The sequence below is a fragment of the Gallinula chloropus genome (assembly GCF_964237585.1).
Source record: "Gallinula chloropus genome assembly, chromosome: 4".
In the NCBI taxonomy this organism is placed as follows: domain Eukaryota; kingdom Metazoa; phylum Chordata; class Aves; order Gruiformes; family Rallidae; genus Gallinula; species Gallinula chloropus.
In genome coordinates, this window is record NC_140088.1 from 91,419,799 (window position 1) to 91,439,230 (window position 19,432).

General features: G+C 54.7%; 1 protein-coding gene across 1 annotated transcript in view; it reads left to right on the forward strand.

Moving 5' to 3' along the window:
- Positions 1-327: 327 nt before the first annotated feature.
- FRAS1 (Fraser extracellular matrix complex subunit 1) overlaps positions 328-19,432 on the forward strand; it is a gene marked incomplete at both ends in the record, with an annotated part of 117,425 nt that continues 98,320 nt past the window's right edge. Inside the window, 2 exons of the mRNA XM_084264163.1 lie at positions 328-388; positions 5,395-5,426. Of these exons, the coding sequence (XP_084120289.1) occupies positions 328-388; positions 5,395-5,426 (93 nt within the window). The remainder of the gene's footprint in view (positions 389-5,394; positions 5,427-19,432) is intronic.

The following is a 19,432-nucleotide window of genomic DNA, read 5'->3' on the forward strand; positions in this document are numbered from 1 at the left end:
CCGGGCCGCGGCCGGGCGCTGCTGGGACCAGCGCTCGTCTTCCACACCCGCGCTCCGGGAGAGGTGCCGGGGGAGGAGGAGGAGGAGGAGGGCGGCACCGCCCGAGGCGGGGCCGGGCGGGGCGGGGGAGGGCGGGTTGCGGCACGTTTCTTGCGGGACCGCCGCCGCTTTGTCTGCGGGCAAAGTTTGGCGGCGGGGCGGGCGTGAGGTGCTGCCCCGGCACATGCCGAGCGGGCGGCGGGCCGGCCCCGTTCCTCCCGGTGCCCCCGGCGCGGCGCCTCTCCCTCTGTCCCCCTGCGGCCGCCGGAGGGGCGGCGCGGCGGGGCCATGGGCGCCTGGGCGCCGCTGTGTCTCCTCAGCGCGGCGCTGGCCGCCGCCGCCGCCTCAGGTGAGTCCTCGCGCCGGACCCCGGCCCCGGCCCCGGCCCCGTCCCGCGGGCGGTCGGTGCCCCGCGGAGCAGCTGAGCTCCCCCGCCGAGGAGAAATCACCCTCTCGCGGGGGGTTCAGGGGCATCTCCCCCCCCTCCTCCCTCTGCTTTTCCCCGGCCCGGGCGGGGGTCCGCCTCCCGCCATTTTGGCGGCCTCTGCACAGGCGGGGCGAGAGGGAGCGGGGCGAAGCCGCAGCCGCGCCCGGCCCCTCAGCCCTTCCCGCTCGGTGCCGGTGCCCGCGGGCGGCTGAGGGCCGGGGACGGAGGAGCGGGGAAGAGGCGGGAGGGGCGGCCGCGGTGCCGCCGGCCGGGCTGTGGCGCGGGGTTTCCCTCACGCCCGGCACCTTTGCGAGCCAGCGGGCGGGGATGGGGCGGCCCGGGGCGGTGCACAGCCCCGCTGCGAGGCGGGGTCCGGCGCTGCCCACAGCGGCTCTTGCGGGACTTGGTTCCCCAAAGCCACTCGGTGCCGGCCTGTGAGCTGGGCTGAGCTGGCTGGGCGGCGGGGCTGGCTCGCTGTTCCGCGGGTGCTGGGGCCGTGGGGAGGCCGAAGCCACTTGCCGGAGGGGCCGGGAAGCGCTGTGGGTGCGCGGGAGGGCGGCTGGCACGGCGCCCTGAGCGCTCTGGCAGGTGTGGAGCGTTGGGCTCCTTCCCCATGGAAGAGGGGCTCTGGGCAGGCTCCTGAGAGGCGCCAGGTCGTGATCTTACCGGTGCTGTGAGCCCTGAAGTTACTGGTGTTTCCAGCTGGGGAGCGCAGGCCGGCTTCGCTTGCGTGCTGAGGTGGTTCTCCTGCGTTTCTTCTGACCCTCAGACCCCAGGCTGCCAGTTCCCAGAGCGGCAGGTTCCCCGGGTCCTGCTCCCCGGGTCCTGCTCCCCACTCCTGCTCCCCGGGTCCTGCTCCCACCGCAGCCCTGATTCCCCTTTCAGGGAGCAGCCTTACTGAATAGTGGTAGCTAGAAATAGCTCTGTACATGCCAGTTGAGGGATTGTTAGATAGGAATCTGGGGGTATTAAGTTCTTAGGCAGTACTCAGAGGGACTTCTACCAAAAACCCCCCACCCTACAACAGCCAAAAGCCCCCAAACCAGGAAACCACCCTACCAGCCTCCTCCTTCCCAAAAATACTGAGGCAGAAGGTTTGGGACGTACTTCCCAACCTTCTTCCACGTGTGAAAAGCAGTGTGCTGGTTTGAGGAAAGCCTGTTGGGTGAGCCCTGCCAACAGCCCGTGATCCACCCGAGTGACCTGGAGCTGCGTGCGAAGCCGGGGCCCCGCCAGCCTGAGCGATGGCGCTTGATGCGCATCAGGCCACGTCTGGGGCACACGCAGAACCCGGAGTGAAAAGTAACGGGAAGGTGTTTGTAGCTTAAGGGTTTTCCTAATCCTGTAAAGAAGCGCAGCAGAGGCAGTAAATAGTCTGTAGAGACAAGAGAGGTGTTTCTGAAGGCCTGTCTCGTTCCTGGCGTTGCCTTGCCTGGGCTATTCCAGGCAGCTGCTCTGGCCCTGCTGCCCTGGTCCGTACTCTGTGCTCTGGCCCTGAGCTCTGATACTCGACTGTTCTTTTACCATGTGTCTGTAGCGCCTGTCACAAAGGGCTCTGGGTGTAATTACAGCCTCTTGGAGCAACAGTAGGAAACACTGATGTTGTTTTCTCGCTGTTTGTAGATTTCCCCTGCCTCTTTCAAGGTTTTTAAATCCTCACTGGGGGCTCTGATGCCTGTTTCACGTTGTAGGGTGTCTGTGGGGACAGGACAAGGGGCGATGGGCTCAAGTTGGAGCCCAGGGAGTTCCCCACCAATCTGGGGAAGAACTTCTTCCCAGTGAGGGTGAGGGAGCCCTGGGACAGGCTGCCCAGGGGGTGTGGAGTCTCCTTCTCTGGAGAGAGAGATTCCAGCCCCATCTGGACACTGACCTGTGTGCCCTGTCCCAGGGACCCTGCTCTGGCAGGGGGTTGGACCCCATGGGCTCTGGAGGGCCCTTCCAGCCCCTACAGCTCTGTGACTCTGTGAAACCTTAGTTTTAAGGAACTGCAGCTGTTAGTGAGCCAAATAAAGTGCTGCTTTTTTTCAGGAGTAGAACAGTTGAGCCATGCTGGTCTTAACTAACAGGCATTAAGTTGTTTAGATTTTTTCCCACATGCCTTCCAACAATATGTGAGCTTGTGTTTGGCACTGGGTCTTGAGGTGCAGCTGGAATGATCAACCTTGAAATTACCCTCTCTTGCCTATAGGAGAGCGAGCTGTGGGGGGCAGGAGGATAATCAATGTTTGCAAATCAATACAGCAACAGGGAGTCAAGGTATGGGCAAGTGTTTGTGTGGTTTTTCTTGCTGTAAACACAAGTTGCTGTGAAAGTCAAGTAAATAAATGAACAGGTACTTGCTGAGAGTCTGATCTTTGTGGTATTTGAGTAGCACAACATCCCTCTCTCTAAACTGGAGAGATGTGGATTCGATGAGTGGTCTGTTGGGTGGATGGTCACACCCAGAGAATAGTCAGTCAATGGCTCGATGTCCAGATGGAGATCTGTGACAAGTGCTGTCCCTCAGGGGTCCCTGAGGGACCGGTATTATTTAATATCTTCATCAGTGATATCAGTGATGAGGTTGAGTGCGCCCTCAGCAAGTCTGCAGGTGGCACCAAGCTGAGTGGCTGTCCTGGCTCTGGCCAGGCCAGAGGTAACCTCTCCCCAAGCAGCCAGCCCAGGTGAGCTGAGTTACCCTGGGCTGTTTCCACACCCCCTGACACCACTGCCCCATAAAAGCAGCTGGCTGGGGAGGGGCAGGGGCTGGTTGCCTCCAGGACAGTCTGAGCGTGGCTGGGATGTCGGGTCAGTCAGTCAGTCTGTCCTTGCTGTCGGGCAGCACTCTGTCAGGTCAGTAAGGCTCCCTGTGTGAGCACTGGGTGTGAGTTGAACTGGCTGTTCTTGTTCTACATTCACAGTGATTTTTGTCAGTATCTGTCCTTACCCCGCCCCATGGAGGCTCTGTCTGTCTGTCTGTCTGTCTGTCTCCCGTGGGAGGGAGTGAGCAGTGTGTGGTGCTCAGCCACTGTCTGGGGCTGAACCACCACAGCTGACACACCAAAGGATGGGATGTCATCCGGAGGGACCTGGGGCAGTGGGGCCACATGAACCTCACGAGGTCCAGCAAGGACCAGCACAAGGTCCTGCACCAGCTCTTCACTGTGAGGGGGGTGAGGCCCTGGCACAGGGTGCCCAGGGGGGTGGTGGCTGCCCCCTCCCTGGAGGTGTCCCAGGCCGGGTTGGATGGGGCCTTGAGCAGCCTGGGCTGGTGAGAGGTGTCCCTGCCCATGACTTGATGGTCTTTGAGGTCCCTTCCAGCCCTGCCCACGCTGTGACTCTCTGGTTCTGTGATCCCAGTGTGAACGGGCAGAGCTGGCTCGTTAATGTGATTAACCCTGGGGTCATGGGGGTGATGCAGGTGTGGGAGCCAAAGCCAGTGTTAGGACTCTTGGACACTCAGTCTGTGTGTGTGATGGGTCTTGATCTGTTCGCTGCCAGTAGGAGTAGAAAGGTGTCTGCTGAATTGGAGAGAAACACGATTGGGCTCCTGTGGCTCATCTCTGCAAGAGAAAGGAATTCCTGGCGGTGCCTCTGCACTGAAGACTGGCTCCAAGGAGGAGCTTTTGACTCCGAGCAGTGTAGCTCCAAGGGTTGCTGCACAAATTTGTCTAATCGGCATTTTCTGGGAAACACCACTCTTGGATGAGGAAATTCTTCCTTCTCTGGGTGGTCCCTTGAGGCAGCTTTTCCTGTGTCCTCGTTTCATCTTTGGCTTGCTTTGGGTTTCCCATTCTCGTCACGTTCTCAGTGATCAGATATGTGTAGTTGGTGGAGGGTGGCTGTTTCCCAGAAAATCAATGAAAGAACTGCCACTCAACTGATTTGTGGTTTTATTTTCTGACCTCTCCCTTGATCTATTGAAGTAGAGTCTGGAAAGTATGTGTGGATGGGTGTGTGGCTCTCCTGCTTGCTTGGAGAACCTTTCACCTGGCAGTGTCAGGAGTGGGGACTGAGGAGACCCAAGCAGGAGGAGTTGTGTGGGATGGAATGTCACCTGTTGCCCACAGAGGAGCAGCTTAGGAGTGGGGAAGCACACTGGCTCTTCTTGCCATGATTGGCATTTTCATCTGTATATTCCTGTGCTGATTTGTTTCTCTTGTAAACAGCAGGAGGATTTATAGGAGCACCCCCAAGAGACTGCTCCTCAGCCTGCAATTGGCATTTAAATTGTACAGTTTAAATGCAGTGCCAGTGCTGTGTAAGGCTGTGTTCCTAAGGGCCACCTTTTGCCCCTGTGTAGCTGTGGCTTCCCTTTACTTCAGCAGGAGCTCGGGCTGTTGTTTGAAGTTGGAACACAGTTCAGAGCTTCATCTTGGGTGTATGTTGTGAGAATCACTGTCTGATCTGGGGCAACCGTTGTGTCAGCGAGGGGGAGGGTGCCTGTCCCTTGCACGAGTGGCACCAACCTGTCACTTGTCTGGGAGAGGGTGAAGTGGTGGTGGGAGTGGGTTATGATACCAGCCCCCTTCAGAAGTGGGTGGTTGCTGGGGATGGCTCAGTCAGGCCTTTGTGAGGGTGCTGCCCACCCCGTTGTACTCCCTTGCGTTCCCCCAGCCCACTGAGTGCTGTCTGAGAGGGACCTTCTTGCAGGTGCAAGGCTGGGAGGCTTTATCAGTGAGGTGCTGGGGTGCTGCAGAGGCGTGTGCTCACCCTTCTTGAAGACCAGCAGGGCTGTCTTGGCAGGTATCCCCTGTGGGCTCTGCCTTGCTGGTGCCACTCCCCAAGCTCCCAGCCCGTCCTGGCCACAGCCCCTGACACCAGCCCACGGGTTGCCCTGCTAAGCCAAGCCCAAAGCGGCTTGTGAGGCCCTGGCTCGCTGAGGAACGTGCTGGTATCACTCACTTCTCATCTGTTTAATGCTTGCTTTGCTTTCTTTTGTCCCACAGGTGCCTGCATCTACCAGGGCTCCTTGTTTGAGGTAGGTGAGCCTCCATGTCTTTATGCTGGGGAAGGGTTTGAGGAGGTGCTGTTGCGTTTGACTCTAGCTGGTCTTGTACAGGTCACAGAGCTGTGAACCTGCAGCCTGCTGGAAAACAGCAGCAAAATAAACACTGCCCTTGGAGTGGCTAAAAATTCTCCTGGGCCCTTGAACCCAAGCGCTCTCCTTCTGAGCACAGCTCTGCTTGCTTCTAACCGGGGCTCCTCTGTCCAGTGTGTGAAGAGACCTGAGAGATTTCAAGGCTCCTGGAAGCCATATGAATCCCAAACGTGTGGCCCCAGTCAGGATAGGGAGTATGGTTTGTAAAGCATTGCTGTGACACCAGTGGTAATGCTCTGTGGGGTTTTTTCTTGAATTAACTGAACACCTGTTCTTCTCAGTACTGTGTACCCTGACTCATCTTTACAAGCCCCAAGGATTTCTGTTATTGTCCCTCTCTTCACGTGCATGTCATCCATGAGTAGCTTTGCACAAGAATCACAGTTTTTAACCATTTGTAAAGAGTGTTTTGCTCTTGGATGCTTGTCCACCTTGCTGGGGGTACTTTGGGCTGAGCAACTGCAGGTTTCTGGAGTCCTTCCATGGATCCCAGGGCAGACTGGCTCAGGGGGAGCAGCTGGTGGGGAAAGCCTACTGCTTTCTGTCCCTTGGAGCTCTGGAGAAGTGCTCTGGCCTGTGAGCACAGGCTGTCCTGGAAATAACTGCTGGCAGGAGGCTCCTTTGGCTTTCCCATGGGGACTGAGGCCCTCAGAAGGGTTGTCCCTCCAAGAAGGGGACGTGAGGGGAATGGCTGGAGGTGAATGTTTTCAGTGGGTGGCTTGAGAGGAACCTGGAGCAGGTGAAACGTGTTTGCTCCTCTTAGTACCACGCTGTGGAGTATCAGGGTCTTCACAGCTGCTGGGAAGCTGTCTGGAGAAGCTGTCTGGGCTCCAGCTTCAGTGACCTGAGTGACAGGTCACTCTGCACTGAGCCTTGCAGCTCGAGCTGCAGTGAGGGGCTCCATCTCTCACTGATCACTGCTGCCGTGTCACCCACATCTGTTGGGTTTGGGGGGGTTCTTGGCACTCGTGCTGTGCATTTGAAATGCTGGTGCAGGTGTTGATGACACCTTGCTGGAGTATTTGTACTTAAAGGCTGTGGAATATTCTATGTCAGGTGCTTCTTGTTGAAAGAACTTGCTCCTGGTGTCCTTGATTGTTGCCTTTATCCCTGTATTTAGTGCAATTGTTGTGTGTCTATTGACAACTGGCCTGTGTAACTGTAGTAGTTTCCTTTAGCTTTACCAGAGGATTGCTCTGCAGTACAACTGGGAGCAGACACAAAGCTGATGCAGGTGTGCAGCTGGTGTTTGGGATCACGTAACACTTGACCAACTTGACCTTGTTGCTCTCAGAGCAAGGACTTGTCTTCTCTCTTGTTCACTGTCATGTCTGAAGATGTGCCTGCTGTTCCTGTCTGAGGGAAGTTTGGGATGGGAATGTGCTTTTCTGGGAGCGTTTCAGGGTTAGCGCGGCAGAGGGGCTGCATCTCACCTCACTGCTGCAGCTGCTGGGGCACCGGGCTCAGCTTGTGCTCAGGGGGGTCCCCTGAGGGAAAACCCATCCCTGCCTTTGGCTTCCAGCTGTGCTGAGGAGATTTGTGTTCCTCCCTCTGCCTTCGCCTCTCAGGGAGCTTTCAGATCCACACAGCCAGCACAGCGGTTCAACAAGGCCTGGGTGTGCCTGGGTGGGCAGGAAGGCCAAGGGCAGCCTGGCCTGTGCCAGCAATAGTGTGGCCAGCAGATCTGGGGAGGGGATTGTGCCCCTGGACTGGGCACTGGTGAGGCTGCACCTCGAGTGCTGGGTCCAGTTCTGGGCTCCTCACCATCAGAAGGACATGGAGGTCCTGGAGCGAGTGCAGAGAAGGGCAACCAGGCTGGGGAAGGGGCTGGAGGGCAAATCCTCTGAGGAGCAGCTGAGGGAGCTGGGGGTGTTGAGCCTGGAGAAGAGGAGGCTGAGGGGAGACCTTCTCCCCACCTCCCCTGCCCTGCCAGGAGGGTGCAGAGAGGTGGGCGATGGTCTCTGCAGCCAGGGGACAGGAGATGGGACAAGGGGCAATGGGCTCAAGCTGCCCCAGGGCAGGGTCAGCTCAGCTGGGAGGGCAAAGTTCTTCCCTGGCAGAGTTGTGGGGCTGTGGCACAGGCTGCCCAGGGAGGGGCTGAGTCCCCAGCCCTGGGTGTGTTTAACAGAGGGGAGATGAGGTGCTCAGGGATCTGGGTCAGCACAGGACAGGGACAGTTGGACTCCAGGGGCTTAAGGGGCTTTTCCAACCTGGTCACTCTGTGTTTCTTTATATAACAAAGAGGAAAATACATCATTTTTTCTTTCTTTCCTTAGCTGGAGGGTAGCGTGGGTGGGGGTGAGGAGACTTGTGCCACCACAGCACTGAATGTGTGAGAGGTATTGATCAGGTCCATGGCTGCATCTTCCTTCCTGCTGGCTTGTGCCAAGGAGAGCTTTCCTGCCTGGGAGGAAGGAAGCACAGGGCTGTGAAGCAAGGTGGGAGTTGTTTAAATGGAGAGTGTGACTTGATAAATGACAGTTGGTGTCTGGTAGATGCTGCAGTAGGGAAGGACGTGTCCAGCTGAGCCATCTCCATGAAGGTTTTATCTGTGGGAAAGCCTGGAGGCTGGCTGTTGCACCAGCTGCTGGTAATCCATCTGAGGGTCAGTTTCTGGGCTGGCAGATTCCTTGGGAGGCTTCATGAGACCCATATGGGGCTTTAACATTCTAAAGCACCAAACAAGCCAAGGGGCTTGTTTTTAATCTTGGAGCTGGAACAAAAAATTATGAATTGAATAAAAAGTCCTGATTTAATACCCAGTGAAGGGTGTTCTGCTTGTACTTCTACCAAAAGTCTTAGGTTGCTTCCCTTTTTCCTTCTGAAACAGCTTGAAAAAGGATTCAAGTTAATTAAAATGCTTAGTGGACTTGAACATCTTGTTCAGGTTGACTTGAACCAGCTGTTCTTCCAGTTGATTTGAACCTCTGCTGTGAAGCCAGGCTGGGAGAGCTGGGCTGGTTCAGCCTGGAGGGGAGAAGGCTCTGGGGGCACCTTACAGCCCCTTCCAGTCCCTGAAAGGTGCCTGTAGGAAGCTGGGGAAGAACTGTTCCCAAGGGCATGGAGCGACAGGATGAGGGGTGATGGTTTAAACTGGAGAAGGGGAGATTTAGGTTGGGTGTCAGGAAAAAGCTCTTCACTCTGAGGGTGGTGGGTCACTGGCCCAGGGTGCCCAGAGAGGTGGTGGAGGCCCCATCCCTGGAGACATCCAAGGTCAGGCTTGCTGGGGCTCTGAGTGACCTGCTCTAGTGAAGATGTCCCTGCTCACTGCAGGGTGGGACTAGATGGCCTCTGAAGGTCCCTTCCCACCCAATGCATTCTATGATCTTAAAAGGAGAGCCTTTGTGTTTAACAGTCCAGAGCAGCATGCCTCTTCCAGAAAAGGGGGGAAGAGGAACTGTAGTTCTTTGGATAGCTCAGCTCTTCATCCTCCTCTTTGTGCTCTGCAGTCAGTCATGGTAAAAATCACAAAATACTACTAAACAGAGTAACAAATCCTCCTGTTGACAGATAACCACAGCATAATGCACTTTGCATTGGCTGATAGATGTCTGATCACCAGCTTCATGTGTGCACTGCCTGTGGGGTTTATAAGCACTTGCAAGGGGCTGGAGTGGTAGGGCAGAAGGTCAGCCAAAGAGGAGGAGATGGAATGGTGGGGCACGGGGCTGTGTCCTGCTGGAGGGAGCTGCTTGCTCAGCTGCAGAGGTGGTGGGTGCTCAGCTGCAGTGGTGAAGGTGATGACATCCTGCAGTGTTTCCTCTCCATCCTCTGTGCTGGCTGGTGAAGATGAGTGCTTCAGTCACCGCTGTGTGATGTGGCCTCAGCCCTGCTGGGAGATCAGGGTCTTGAGGAGAGCTGCCCTGTTCCACATGTTCCGACTCGGTGCCCCTCCTGGATGGAGGCTGTTCATCCACAGGCACTCACCTAGGTAGATGATTAACACTTAATAACACAGTTATGGGAGCTACGTGCCAGAGCCCTGGCAGGAGAGGTTGGATTGCTCATGGCTTCATTCACCAGGACAACAGTTTAACAATTACCCAGCGTTTATCTAGTTCACAAGTCACCAGCTGCATTTAAAGAGCCTTGCTTGGGAAATAATGCCTGGTAATTCATCACTTACTTTCCCTTTTTAAATTCCCAGCATGGAAAATTCCTTTTTCCTTTGCTAGCTTGCTTCCTCATTCCTTGCCTTTCCTCAGCCCTTCATCAGGCTTCCCATTTGCATGTTCTCTTGAGGGCAGGGGTTGCAGTGCCTGGTTAGTTGGTAAGAGAAATGATCCAAGTCAGACTTTGGCAGGGGGCAGAGCCTCTAACCCATTAAAAGTGGAGACCCATGGGCAGCACAAGGTAATGTAGCTACAGAAAGGGGACAGCTTGTATCACCTGGGCTGGACCTGGCAACAAACCATTGTCACACTGGTGTGTAAAGCAAAGCCCAGGTTAAACTTTCCAGCCCTTGGTTTGGGAGCAAGAGGACTAGCTTGGGGTTGGAAGCAGCGTCCTACGGCCAGTGAAAACAGGAGACAAGAAGATAGCTGTCTCCTTAGTGGCTTAGGTGATAAAAGGAGAAATGGAGCTTGTTGCTCGTGGGATTTGTAGGGTTATTACATTCTGCTGGTGCTGATGAAGGCACAAGCCCACACTGGGCTCTGTGGAGTGGTGAAGTACGTCTGCAGCCTTGGCAAGAGGAGATTTTGGTTGGTAGGGTTAGTCAGGGCAGGTCTGTGGGGGTGTGTGTGTATAGGAGAGCGGCTCCTCACCTGGAGTGCTGGGTCCAGCTCTGGGGTCCCCAGTGCAGGAAAGATGTAGAGCTGTTGGTGAGAGGCCAGAGGAGACATGAAGATGATCAGAGGGCTGGAGCAGCTCTGCTGTGAAGCCAGGATGAGAGGTGGGCTTGTTCAGCCTGGAGAGGAGAAGGCCCCAGGGAGACCTAATGTTGGCCCACCAGTACTTCAAGGGGTCCTAGAGGAGAGTGGGAGAGGGGCTGTCACCAGGGAGTGCAGGGACAGGACAGGGGCAATGGCTTCAAGCTGGCAGAGGGCAGGGTTGGGTTAGACATCAGGAAGGAATTCTTCTCTCTGAGGGTGGGGAGGCCCTGGCACAGGGTGCCCAGAGAGGCTGTGGGAGCCCCTGGATCCCTGGCAGGGTTCAGGGCCGGGTTGGATGGGGCTTTGGGCACCCTGGGCTGGTGAGGGTGTCCCTGCCCATGGCCATGGAACTAGAGGGGCTTTGAGGTCCCTTCCAGCCCAAAGCACTCTGACTCTATGGTGATAAATCATAAACCTTGGGCAAAAATACTGTGTCTGGACACAGGTCCCATGTGGAATTTCTTATCTTCCAGGCTGGCTGGTTTCATGTGTTTCTTTTCCTGTCCCCCTGCCCCAATACCTGCATAACTCACGTTCCCCTCAGAAGTGCCAGTGTGTCACACAGCTGTGGTGGTTGCACAGGCTTGTTAAGTGATTCAGAGCTGCCCAGGGTAAATCATTCTCTGGCCTTTTCAGGAAACATCAGCTCTCCAGTTGTTGCTGTTGGAACTGCTGACTTTCACAAGGAGCACAAGGTACTCCTTGGTGCTTTCAGGAAGACCCATAATAGCTGGGAAATATCCCAAATCTGAAGCTCTTGCAGATGGGTGCATTGATTTTGTGTCGCTGCTCAGATCTGCCAGCCTTGAATGCGGCTGTACAGAGCCATGTGATGCTGTGATGCTCTCAAGCTGGCCATGCCAGGGTGTCTGTGTGTCTGCCATGCATGTTAAATAGCTTCTGGTGGGAACACCTACAGCAGGCTGCCAGGGGAACACTGATTTATTGGGGAGCTGTAGATTAAGGAGACCTGTTAGGATAAAGTCCTGGGTGCTCACTTGATTCTGTAATCGTTGTAGCTACGTCACATCATTCAGTGATGATTCCTTTAACAAGCCCTGTGAGCTCACCACCAGAGGTGTTTATAAACACCAGCTGGGATGCTACTGCTGGGGGAGAGTCCTGGGTGTTTGCAGACAGCCTTACCTGTGTTTCTGAGGATGAGGGAAGGGAAAAAGCTCTCCCTCTCCCCCAAAGGATAAATCACCAGCGTGGCTTCTTCCTGTATTCATTTGATGGATTTTAAACCAGATGTTTCATTCCTCAAGAAAAAGTGAAGAACTGTGATTAACTGCTTCCTGGGAGTTTTTGGGAGTCAGAATTGAACCTTCTGCAGGTTCCAAATGGGGAAATCTTCAGCTTCACACTGAGCCTGGATTTTCAGTGGCATCAACGGGGCTGAGAGGTAGGGTGTTGTGTGAGGGGGGAGAGGTGAGGAATCTTGGACCTTGCAGCTATATACAAACCCTTTTGTTTCTCTGGGTTAGCAAATGAGAACTCTTGTCCCTCAGGGAATGCCACCTGCCTGAGAATTTTACCCTCTTCAGAGTTAAACCCCAGCTGGGCTCAGGGCTGGAGCCGCTGCTGGCCAAGGCCGAGCCCATCAGCACCAGTCACAGGCACTGGGAATCACCCTGAGGAGAAACAACCACAAGCCAGTGAGCCTCTGCCTTGAGGGGTGGCTGTGTGGGTAGGCTGCTCTTCCTGCTGGGGTTAGCACCCTTTGTATTGTCTGCTTACCTGCTTGGCATGGCCCTTCAGCCTGGGAATAGCTGGCTGTGGGTACCTGCTGTGCACCCCTGTCCAGGCTGCCAGAAGCGTTGATTGGTGGTGTGAAGCCCTCTCATCAGCACTTTATAATTAGTGCTGTGCTGTCCATTCCCCTGGTAAAAAATAGGAAGTATTAGTATCAAAAGCAAATTGGGAATGAGTCTTCCTAAGCAGAGTATGTTTTGTGGGGCTTGGACTCCTTGTTGTGAGGTGTCAGTGAGCAGCGCTCGGTGCCTCTGAGAACACGCAGAGTGCTGGTGGCTCTGGCCTAGGGCATGGGCTCTAGCAGTTCTTTGGTAGGTGGAGTGTGCTTTGTTGAGGGCACTGAGGATGGGGAAGGTCTGGAGGGGAAGGCTTAGAAGGAGAGGCTGAAGGCCCTGGGTTTGTCCAGCCTGGAGAAGAGGAGGCTGAGGGGAGACCTCATGGGGTCTGTGGCTGCCAGCCGAGGGGAGCGAAGGGGCAGCGCCGATCTCTCTCCTCTCTTTGGGGACCAGGGACAGAACCCCAGGGAACAGCGTGAAGCTGCCAGGGGAGGGTCAGGCTGGGTGTCAGGAAGAGGTTCTGTGCTGAGAGGGGGGTCGGTGCTGGCACAGGCTCCCCAGGGAAGGGGTCCCAGCCCCGAGCTGGGCTGAGGGCAAGAAGCACCTGGACGATGCCCTCAGTGCAGCTCTGACTGGGCTGGGCTGTTGGTGTTGAACTCAATGGTCCTTATGGGTCAGGAGTTGGACTCGATGGACTTTATGGGTCCTTCCAACTCAGGAGATTCTAGGATTGTAGGATGTTTAGACTCTCCTTGAACACTGAAGCCCAGCACGGTGGGCTGCCTGGAGCAGTTTGTTCAGACGTGATCATTTCCCTGGTCAGGTTTGCACGTGGAGACGTGTTTTGTTCTGCAGGTACCAGCAAGGGGACTGAGCTGATCTTCACGATCCTCTCTTTTACTGGGTGGCCTGGTTAGACAGTTGCCTTCTTTAGCCTCTGCAAACGGGTGATAAATCCACGTGTCCAGACTGAGGAGGTAATTTCTCACATGGCAGCCTCAATAAGTAACCTCCTTGTTAAAATCAGCAGCAGTGCTGTCTGCTAAGAGCTCTGACGGGGTCTCTGCATTTAATCTTTCTAGTGCATTCTGTGCGATGCCAGCACGTTTTTAACCTCACTGAAGTCATTTCATGCTGCTGTAATTCACTGGCTTCTTGGGTATTTATAGAAGCTGTTTTTTCCCAGGCACTGTGATAGAAACGATGAGAGCATCTGGTTAAATCCATCATATCTTGTACAACAGCCTCTCAGTGGTTATTCCCAGGGAGGTGCAATAGGAAAAACCAACCTTGGTAATTGAGCCTTTCCCCCTTTAGATGGCCAGACCAATATGTTCAAGGCCCTAGATGGTTAATATAATTAGAGTGCCGTTAGTGGCACCGCTGCCATGGAGCTGCCCAAGTTAGCTAGGAGAGCTGTGAAGAGAGAGATGGGTTTCAGCTCATGCTCAGTTCCAGGGCCCTCTGCTTATAACCTTCTCTTTTACTCTGACATAATAAAGAAGGCATCTGGGAGCTTGAATTTTCTGCAGGCAGTTTTCTTTCTCTCCTGGAGCTGTCTGGTTTCTGTGGCGTTCCAGGTCAGCCCGTGCGAGAGGATCCACGTGCAGACTGAAGTTAGCACTGCTGTCCAGATGCCTCAGGGGGTCACAGGGGAGGAAAGCAGGTGCCTTTGGGAAGAAAGGGACTTCCCTGCATTTAGGTTAGAGCCATCTAAGGGTCCTACACTAAGCTGAGAGCTGGGGAAGAATTCCTTTCCCCTCCCCGTCTTCATGATATCCCCCCTCCTGCTGCAGCAGCGAATGGGTTGATGCAGATGCTGGCTTCACATTGAAGAACTTGCTGAAGAACAAGGAAATCCCTGAGCTGAGGGGTAGCTGATTCACTGGGAATGTGTCCTTTCCCAATATCCTTGACCAGGAGTTCCCAGATAGTCAGGTTGTAGATGTCAGGTGTTGTTCATAGCCCTGGAAATGAGCGATGCTGGGACTGCATCACTGACCAGAGGGCAGCTGGGGGAACACCATCCTTGCTGCTACGCTTGCAGCAGGAAGCCCATGGTGGGGTAGTGCTGCCTTGTAAGAGGGTAATTTGTAAGGATTTGATTAGCTTAATCCATACAACTCACCTGTTAGAGGTTTGGGTGCCAGATGCCTTTGCAGTGCTGTGTGCGGGGGATGCTGCTGCTATCCGCTCTCCTGGCAGCAGGGAAGCGGTCTGCTCTTGCTACAGCCTTACCCTGCCTCTTGCCTGCAGGCTGAGGTGAGAGCCAGAAAGCTGAGATGTGTTGACATTCGTGTTTGGAAACCTCCCTGGGATGGTGTTGACAAGCAGCATCAGTCCGGAGCGAGAAGCGGGGTTGTGTGAGGATCGCTGGGGCAGGTCTGAACTCTGGGGAGTAACCCACCCTGTGCTGGCATGCAGAGCTGGTGTCTGTCTCTGGAAAGCCATGCTGGAGTGATACACACAGTGACTGTAGCCTTGCCAGGCTGTGGTGCTGCAGAGAAACTGAGGCCAGGGTCGCTTATGGGAATGGGGTGGGTGGATTTCTATTTAGGGAGCCCACATTCCAAACTCTTCAGCTGGAGAGGGCTGGGTCTCAGCTGCTGCAAATGGCTTCAGCTGCTTTGGTGTGGGGAGCTGGGTGTTTGACCCCAGTGCTGCCAGTCAGCCTTCGAGCCACTGGGCTGATTTAACACGGGAAGCAAGGCTCCAGGGTGGCACTGGGTTACCAGTTGGTGTTTTCCAAGGAGAGCACAGGTTTACCTTTCACCTTTGCTTCCAGGAAACTTGTGGTAAACCCAGCTGCTGCTCTATCTCATCCCTCCCTCCCCAGCCCTGGAGCTTTGGCTCCTTTGAACCACACTCACCTGTAGGCATATAAAGAAATAATTTCACTTTGGGTATGAGTAAGGGGTTGTCAAGGAATCTGGCTTTGGAAATGTGCTCAAGTAGATGGTGGAAGTGAGGTACCTGTTCAGCCTGGAGAAGAGGAGGCTGAGGGGAGACCTTCTCCCCACCTCCCCTGCCCTGCCAGGAGGGTGCAGAGAGGTGGGTGATGGTCTCTTCAGCCAGGGGACAGGAGATGGGACAAGGGGCAATGGGCTCAAGCTGCCCCAGGGCAGGGTCAGCTCCAACCCTGTGACTCAGAGATTCACTTGGCCCTCTTCAGCTTCCCCCTAACCTGCTGATACCCCTGTTGGGTTGGGAATGGCAGTTCCCTGTGTTACTCTAGTGCTTATTAACCTTTTTTTGTGGGCTGGTTTGAATTGAGGGATGGTGGCAACTGTTTAGGATTCTTGTGGGGTTTGGTGGGGGTTTTGCCCCAAACAATTATATTTTTATATATATATATATGTTCTATTCATATATGCATATATAAGCACCCTTACTTGGGGGCAGCCAGAGCGACAAGTCCATGAGAGCTGCCCTAGCATGCAGCTGGTGGGAAGAATGAAGTAAGTTACACACTGGCTTGTGCCTTCTCTCTCTGTGCTGTTTGCTGTGCCTGTCCCCAGGGTGAAGCTGCCAGGGGAGGGTCAGGCTGGGTGTCAGGAAGAGGTTCTGTGCTGAGAGGGGGGTCGGTGCTGGCACAGGCTCCCCAGGGAAGGGGTCCCAGCCCCGAGCTGGGCTGAGGGCAAGAAGCGCCTGGACGATGCCCTCAGTGCCACCTCTGACTGGGCTGGGCTGTGTGGAGCCAGGAGTTGGGCTCCATGGGCTGGTGGGGCCCTGCCAGCTCAGGGGGGTCTGTGACCCTGTGACATCCACTGCCTGATGGGCACGAACACTGTGAGGCTGGATTGCCGGAGCTGCAGGGTGCGGTGGCTGTCAGGGGGTGCTAGCACAGCTCAGAGTTCAGGAGCACCAGAGCTGATTCCTGTTCCCAGCTCCTTCGTTGCAACGTGGGATTAGTCCCCAGATAAGCCCTGTCAGAGGGGAGGAGACGTGGAACTCAGCTGTGGGAAAGCTTTCTGACAGGACATGATTTGCAAAACCTCTGCCACGTCTGGACAGCATCACACTCTCAGGGAGGGACCCTGAGCTCTGAGAGTGTGGGTGCTGCCTCTCATCCAGCTTTTACAGGAGGCTCTGGGAAGCTTTTTGCCTGCTTAAAGCTCGATGCAGTTGCCCTCTGTGCACAGGATAAACCTGAGGCCTGTGTGTCCCTTGGGTCTGGAGCCCCGTTCTGGAGATGTGAAGGGCACAGAAAGGTTTCTCATCCTCTGAGCTCCTGGTGTGGCTCCCATCTGGCTGGGTCTGCTGTGAACAAAAGCTCAGGGATAGCCACACCAGCTGGCTTGGGTGGGGGAGAGCACGCACCCCACCCCTCTGAAGTGTTTCAGCAGGTATGTGCACCCTGTGCCAGGTTTTTGAGGTGTGTGTACCCTTTAAAAAGCCCACTTGGAAGCTGATCAGAACGGTGGTCGATGGTGGTTTTGTGCCTGTAGGTTTACTAGAGGTTTCTTTTCTAACAGAGGGCTGACAGAATTTATCAGTCCAAACAAAAGAGGCTGTGTATGAAAGCTTTTGATTTCAAAATGGTTTTTATTTGAAAGGTTTTTGGCTCAAGATTACAGACCAGCTCTGGTAAACACACCACCGGTGCTGGGGCTGCTGGTGAACATACTCCCATGAGAAGCAAACCCTCCTGCTGCCTCCCTGGCTCTGCCATTGCCACCCCCAGTAGCAGAGCAAAGTCCCTGCTCCTCTCCCAGCTCCTTCCTCAGCTTTGGGTTACCTTGGCAGCAGCGATACTGCAAACTGCTCCCTCTGTCTGTGCAGAGCACTGTGGCCGAGGGGACCCTGAGCCAGACTCTGTGACACTGAAGTGATGAGTGAAGGTTGCCCAGGGCACGGTGGGGAGCAGAGCTCTCAGTTTTGTTACTCTCACTTGGAAAGTTTTATTGGAGCTCAGGTTGTCTCTCCACACTTGGAAACGTGTTTGGTTTTGGCTCCCATCGCTGTCTGTGACAGGCAACACCAAGACCCTGAGCTGGGCAAGCCCCTTAGGTGCTTCCCAGCCTTCCAGCCCCTTGCAGGGCTTTCAGAGGGCAGCAGCGTCCCTCTCGGATGGGTCTAGAGAGTCCTGCTCCTCTGTGTAGGAGGGACTGTGCACATAAAGTCAGCTTGCCTCTCAGCCTTCAGGGCTCATTCACAACGAGGATTTATCTGGCCTGGGATCATTTGCCAGCCCCAAGGAGAGGAAATCTCATTTGTTTGAGCAAACAAACTGTGGAGAGGTTCAGAAGCTTCAGGGTTGCTCCACATTATTTGCCTCAAGCAACTGTGTGAACTAGAGATGCAAAGCTGGGTTTGCTCTGGAGAGCAGTGATTTATTGTGTGAGCCAATAAACATGTTTGCACAGGGCTCCTTTGGGCAGGCAGGGTGGTTTATCTTGGGAGCCTACCAGAAAAGCATTCATCTCTTCTGATCTTGCACCAGGGGCCAGGGCCCGTTGCACGGTTCTGTTCCTGTTGCCAAAGACCTGGCTTTGGGCAGAGGTGAGTGAGAGGAGGAGTGCTGGGGGTCTGCAGGCATTCAGCATGTGGCTCTTCCCTCCCTGGACACAAACTCCTCCAGCTTTTTCCTGTAGTTGTTCCCTGGTGAAGGAAGGTAACAACTTCAGGGCCACGTTCATTTTCATTCATTCTGTGGCTTAGGGAGTTCAAGTGCTGCTCAAGAGAAGAGCCTGTGAAAGTGGCCTTGGTAAACCTGCCTCTAAGCCACAGGAGAGAGCAGACTGGAGGAATCCAGGTTTTCAGTGCTTTCTCTTTGCACTTCTGGAGTGGTAAGGGGGGGGATGTAATTCCTCTGTGAATATTCCTGGCTTCCAGCTCAGGAGGAACAGCGTTACTTCAACAGGGTACTTGGCATTGCTCTGATGGCTGTAGGAACACTAGTTCTGGTTTTTCACTCTTCAGTGCCACCAGTTTGAAGGGCCAGGGATGTGGGGTGATGCTTAAGGATGGGGGCATCTGGAGGAGCATTCATCTCACCTGCTTTTTAACAGAGAGGAGGCTGAAGGGCTGTAATTTTGTCTCCACTTTGCTAATGCTCCTGGGCACGAGTGAGTGGCAGGTGAGCCCCAGCCCAGTTCCACCTCTTGCTGATGGAGCTCTGCACAGAGCATATGGAAACAGCCTGCAAAAGTGGGCAAAGCCTTTGTGTGCTGCTTTACTTCTTGCTCTGGGGAAAGAAAAAGGGAAAAGGGGGAAAGGCCTCCTTCCTGCCTGCATCACTGGTAACACCCGAGCTGGTTTCCAGCCTTTTCCTGGGGGTCGTGTTCTCTGTTGGCTGGTGGGACTGGGATGAACCCAGGGAAGTTAATGATGGCACAAACCTGATGTGAGAGCAGAGTTGTGGAGCTTGGAAGCTCGTACCACATTAGAAACACAGCTTGTGGTAACGAGCTGTGCAGCGTTCTAGCTCCTGGGAGGATTAATTACAGATGGGAGCTGTGGCAGCTAAATCAAGCACCTATAATGTTGTGTAAACGTCATTAAACAACTGGGGAGCGGTGCTCTGATCTGTGAGAAATGGGGTGGGGTGATGAGGCTGGGAAAGGAAAATACTCTCTAGGAAGTTAAAAAAAATAAAATCTTGAGGATCTAAATCCACTGCAGCAATATCTTTACCTCTTTAATGGTAGAATTTTAAACCACAAGCTTTTAAACTTCTTATCTGGGAAAGCCTTGCTAGCCTGAATTAATAACAACTCCATGCTAATGGCTGCAGAGCTCCTCTTCAGTCAGCAAGTCCCGTTTTATCTGATACAGTAAATCCTTCCAGATGCTCTGCAGCCACAGAGATTGGATCAATTCTTCCCCACTTGTGGAATTGCAGAGGGAGGAAGCACAGGAGGGGAGCTGCAGCGTGGCTGCTGCTGCGGTTGATCGTGGGACGGAGTTTGTAGGGGGTTGTTTTCAGCTACAAGGTGAGTGTTTCTGTCTGGTGGTACCAGAAGTGATGTTGTCTGATTCAAAGAGCAGTCCCACAAGTGGAAGCCCACCACGTGCCAGCTGTCACCAGAGATGTGAGGATGTATCAGACCCAGCATGGCCAACAGGCACAGGGAGGGGGTTGTGCCCCTGGACTGGGCACTGGTGAGGCTGCACCCCGAGTGCTGGATCCAGTTCTGGGCCCCTCACTCCAAGAAGGACATGGAGGTCCTGGAGCGAGTGCAGAGAAGGGCAACCAGGC